The sequence below is a fragment of the Naegleria gruberi genome, assembly GCF_000004985.1.
Source record: "Naegleria gruberi genomic scaffold NAEGRscaffold_1, whole genome shotgun sequence".
Taxonomy (NCBI): domain Eukaryota; phylum Heterolobosea; class Eutetramitea; order Acrasida; family Naegleriidae; genus Naegleria; species Naegleria gruberi.
The window spans coordinates 1,395,269-1,401,268 of record NW_003163326.1 but is presented as its reverse complement, the minus strand read 5'-3'; the positions used below and the strand labels follow the sequence as shown (position 1 = coordinate 1,401,268).

Sequence of the window (6,000 nt, the reverse complement as noted above, 5' to 3'; positions counted from 1 at the left end):
TGTTGCAACAGAAGTGTTGGTAGAAGCAACGTGCAATGATTTTGATTGTCTAGTTTGAAAAAAACGAGCAGAGTAATTCTTTTTAATTATTAAATTCCATGATGATCTCTTGCTCACCGATGTGAGTGATGGTAGAATTTTGCTTGATGATTGTTTGAACATTTTTTTATAATAGGAAATTTTGTGACTTGAGGAATATAAAAAAGGATAAATTTTAATAATCTCGAATGATCATCTTGTCAGAAATTATGGTTCTTGGCTTGGGTCGATGGACAGTTTGTTTCTTTTTTCTCTTGTGTTGATTATCAAAATAAATTTTAATTTGTTTCTTTTCAATTGAAAAAATTAAATTATTTAAATTCAAATATTAATACGTACACTATAATCAAATACATATTCCACTGTTTTTACTGGTTCATTATTTAAATAAATATATTTTACATGAATTCCTTTAATATACATTTGATTAAATTGTAATGTTTTTGAATTATCAATCACTTGTTTGTTTGTAAATATTTTAGGTTTATATTTTACATAATTTACATTATTTAATTCCATATTCAATGATTTATCAATATTTACTAAATTTCCACTAATGGTATCTCGATTAAAAGTTTCAACATTTATATAAACTTGTTTGGATATTTGCAATTTGAAATATTCAAATAATAAATAATGATTGGCATCCATAATAAAATCTAGCAATCGTATCTGTATAATATATGGTTAAATACTTTGTATATATTATTCTTCAGTACTGCACATTGCACATTCCCATAATTCAATAAAAGATTTTAGCAGAAATTGATGCCCGTTAATTATTATGGTATTTTTTTCTTTATGAAAAAGTTCAAGATTTCAATTTTAATTTAAAATTAAAAAATGTCTTCATCAGATACCAACAAGACAATTACTTCTTCAACACCATCAACAACAACAACAATTCACAATGCTAGTACTAATACCAATTCTTCGAGTGGATTAGCAACAATGGTCATGTTCGGAATAATATTAATGACAATAGTGTTAATTGAATATTTTATTATTACTACCAAATTGAATAATCAAATTCCAATAGAATTTAATTTAATGAATACATCAAATGATATTTATGAATTTATTTCAAAACAATTAACTTCGGAACAGATATTTTACCATATTATCATAACAATTTTTAATGTATTATTCACTGTGCCGTTTATTACCATGTTATTGACAATTTTTTGGACCAAATTCAATATTAATAGACCCTATATTGGATTTACTTGTATTGCATTACATATATCAATTTCAATTTTGGAAAAATTAATTGTTCTTATTATTTTATTTGAAATTAATATTAAATTAATTTCAATTCTTCCATACGTGATTAAATTAAATCTCCTTACGACTCTTATTGTGATATTATTTACGATTATCCTTTCTACTTTGGATAATAATTTTAAAGTAAAAAAAGATTAATCATTTGATTATTCATTTTGTTATTTAGTTCTCCTTTAAATATCTTTCATTTAAAAATCAAAAAGAAACAAAAAATGAATCAACAACACAACCCGATGGCATCATCAATTAATTCCTTTCAGCCATCACTATCATCCTATCAACAATCTTTAAACACTACACAAACAACAATAAATCGGCAATCATTGGCCAATATTGTCGATCAAGATAATGACTCTAATGATTCCGACAATGAAGATTTTCTCTATTTTGCTCATAATAATACACAACAACAACAACAGGTTGTTAGTGGAGGTGGATCATCTTTAGGAGGAGTGATGAATCAAAATAATATTGCATCATCATCAGCGAGTATGTTGTCCAATATGATGAGATCTAAATCTCCACAGCAACAACAAAATTCCTCATCAACACATTCAAGTGAACCAAATACTAGACCTCTATCACCTAATAACAATGATCAGGAGCAAGAATATTATTATCAAATTCCGAATAATTATGGCAATATTGATTTTGATAATCAAGCCTTGTTGCAACGTATTACTAATAGACATATTACGACACTGGCTGATGAATATGAAGGAAAACAATACGAATCACATTCTACAAATACACTTTTAAAACAAGTTTCACAAATACGAAAGTGGAAATGGTCTTTTTGTTTGACAAGCACCAGTGTTATTATTTTAATATTACTATTCATTACAACATTACTGTATAATTTATTATTTTTACAACCTTATATTTATATTGAAGAGATTCAAATTTATCAATTACCATTCATAGATAGAACTGTTGGATTTAACATTGTACTATCAGGATTTAACCCTAGTTTGATTCCAACCCAAATTAGTTCAATATTGTTAAACATCAAGCTATTCGACAGTATTAAACATTTAAAATATGATATAGAAACACCCATATCCTACACATTTGAAAATCAAACAATGATAAGTGGATTGATTTGTAAGCAAGACCTATGTGGATTCGATTCATTCTCATTCCAAACACAAATCTACATTGGAAATAATCCAAATTTTATTCAATTATTGGACTTGTTAGCAAGAAATATCTATATTGGAATAGATGTGCAAGGTAAAATTAACATGTATATGGGAGGAGGGTTCTATCATTCCCAAAACCTACAAAAAACCCAACAAGCCTATTTATCTTCAACCACCACTGCGTCATAAATTTTAGGAGGTCCATTCTTCATAATATTATAAATTAAAATAATTGGTCACACCAACATCTACAAAATCTATCTTCCAAAAAGATTCTGTTTTGTGCATAGGGGGTACCTTCAGAATCGAAGAATTGAAATTTTCAATTCAGCGATTGAAGTTTCAGTTCAAATCTATAGGAAATAAGCACCATATTAAGGTCATCCTTTTTGAAATCAACTCTTTCACTAACTTAAACCATTCATACCAAACCACTCAACTTGAATACTATCAATCCTTACACTGCTCCATTTCTCCAAAGTTATTACTGTTATGCACAATAAGGTAGTGAAGGTGTGGATAACGAGTTGGTAGTAAAAAAGGAACCCTCATTTTTCATCATCTTAAAAAAATCTTAAGATTCTTTGAGGCAAATTGAGGGAAGAAACCTCAAAATTCAACCTTCATCAAACCCTCTCAAATTGATACAATTCCAATCATTATCTTGTGTATACTCTCATCAAATCAACCGTTGTATATATTATAATTATATTATTATTTAAATTATTGTTATTGTTAGAATGATTAAGGCTACTACAACACGATATAGTCAGCAACAGCTGCAGTACATGATAATAGTCATGGTATGGATGATGTTGAATGTAGCCAGTCGAATATCGGCATTGCAGAAAATAACATTTTCTTATAATTTGGATTCAAACTACAATCAATGCTCAGATGGGTTAAATTCGTTATATTTATGCCCAAGCATTCCTTCTGCTATGGATCATTTGTATCAAAGTCTTAATGCGACATATTTCAATGAAACTACAACACTTACGATAATATTAAGAGTACAAAGTGTTTCTCAATGTGCACCTCCCAATTTATTTGAAAATGACAATCTGTCGTATATAATTGTTTTGGAAAATTCTCTAAACCCTAATGGACTGATTGGTTGTGAGGATTATACGACCTCCATACTGCCTGATTCTCCAAGTATTGCATCATTTGAGGCAAGGAATATAATCTTTACAAATGCAAAAATTCAACTATCTCACTCACCAAATGTTATTATGGAAAATTGTATATTCAACAGTGCTTCCTCTTTAATATTTGGTGAATTTACTGATGAAAAAAGGACAGATCCAGTGAAACCTCGTAAATCAACTTCTTTTTACATGAAAAATATATCTCATATGATTCCTAATCTAATTATGATTTCACAATACGATACCATTTTCCTTACTGGTTTTAAATTTGATAGAATTTATTACCCTTATAATGAATGCCTTTTTACCAATTCTAGAAGTCTTGTTTGGGAAGATTCCGATATTCGATTCATTTTATATATTGAATTGATAGATGAAATTGTATTTCATAATACGGTTACTCTTGATAATTCATTTATTTCCATTACTCAAGCAAGAAATATAGCTATGGATAATGTGGGATCTGATAGAGAAAATTCCTTAATCCCTTATCCACTTTTTCATATTTCATTTTCAGTTTATGTTAGCATCAAAAATTGCAGTCTAAAGATTGATTCACCTTTTTTATACACATCTTCATTGATGGGTATTTCACTTGATAGTCTTACCTTCCATGAATCAATTTCAGATACTCTTATTATGGCTATTTCTGTAAAATCTCTACAGGTTAAAAATTGTTATTTTTACAATATTTCTGCAAACTGCTTAAAAATTGGAGATATTTTCGATTTTGAGATATCAAATTCGATATTTTCAAATATTGTTTCAAATCTTGGAGCCATTAATTATAACGATGCTTCCTCAAGTTCATTAAAGCCATTTAGTGGATCACAATACCATGCCATTTTAAACACTACTTTTGAAAATTGTAAAGGTGGTGCGCTGAATTTCCTCACCAATAACAAGGTTAGCATAAGAAATTGTAACTTTTACTATAATAATGCACCTGAAGGAAGTGCAATATTGTTTAAACAAGATCAAACAAAGAGCTTCTTGGATGTGAAAAATAGCAAATTCATAGGTAATGGTAGCCCAACCACTTATGGAGGTGTTGCTTTTATTGTTGGTGGTGCAAGTTTTACTGCTAGTATATTCGAGAACAATGTGGCAGAAAGAGGAGGTGTGGTATATGTGGGTGAAGGTGCAAAATTTGCTATTGTTGCATTTCTGGATTCTTGTGAGTTTATCAATAACAGTGCATTATTGGGAAATATTGGATACACTGAGTCTCCCAATCCCAAGTCAATATTCAAAAATTCCAACAGGTCTGACACATTATTTGAGAATGAGGATGTTTCTTCTCCTTGTTTCAAATTTGATTTTCAAGTCTTTGACGCCATATCAGGTGAGAAAATGGATGAAAAAAAGATGATATCTCCATATTTGGGTCAAACTTTGGTCATAGTCATAGATCCACTCGACGTGTATGGTAAGAAAATTAAAGGACCAAATGGATTACTCTCCATTTCAACAGATAATTCTAAATACTTGCTACGAACTGGAAAAGCAAGTGAATCTGGAATAAGAATGGAGTTTACAATATTTTCTCATGAAAAGTTAGAATCTTTTGAAAAATTCACCCTTTCCTTAAAATTTCAGAGAGCTAATTCTAAAATTCAAGTCATTGTTACTGATTGCCCTTCTTTGTATATATTTGATGCAGCAGGGTGCGTCAATATTTGGTATTGGATACCGATTGCTTCAGTTCTTTCCTCTTTTATTGCTGGAATTTCATTAATAGCAGTTATTTTTATATGCTTTGCAAGGTATAAATCTCAATTGCTTAAAAGAAGAAAACAAGCTGATAAGGAAATGGAACAAGTTCTTCTTGATAAGAGAATCATATTTGAAAATGATGAGTCCCCAAGAACTCCAAAAACTTTCATTATTTCAACAGATGATATAAAGATTATTAAAAAGATTGGTGAAGGAGGCCAGGGAACGGTCTATCAAGCCAAATGGAATAATAAGGAAGTAGCTATTAAAAGTATTAAGAAGGATGGAATAGATGATGATGACGAATTTGAAAAGGAAGCAACATTGTTAATGAGTTTATCTCATCCAAATATTGGTAAGTGAATCACATTTTAAATAGTATCCTCATTCTGCATAGTTACATTATTTGGGTTTTGTGTGCCAAATCCAAACCAAAAGTATATGGTAATTGAATATATGAAAGGTGGAAGTTTGGATAAACTTATTTCTGAGTGTAAACTTGGAAAGAATACACTTACCTTGAAGGAAAAGCTGAATATTCTAGTTGAAGTGAGTAGAGGAATGAATTATCTGCATACATTGAAACCAAATATTATTGCTCACAGAGATTTAAAACCACAAAATATTCTCCTGGATGAGCACAGATCTGTAAAAATATGCGACTTTGG

General features: G+C 29.6%; 1 protein-coding gene across 1 annotated transcript; it reads left to right on the top strand.

Annotated features, from left to right (window-relative positions):
* Window positions 1–1,556: 1,556 nt before the first annotated feature.
* On the top strand, window positions 1,557–5,695 carry NAEGRDRAFT_45288 (uncharacterized protein; the record flags this gene model as incomplete). The annotated part of the gene is made up of 2 exons (XM_002683570.1): window positions 1,557–2,556; window positions 4,134–5,695. The coding sequence occupies 2 exons, from the start codon at window positions 1,557–1,559 to the stop codon at window positions 5,693–5,695; spliced, it is 2,562 nt and encodes an 853-aa protein (XP_002683616.1).
* Between the last annotated feature and the right edge of the window lie 305 nt (window positions 5,696–6,000).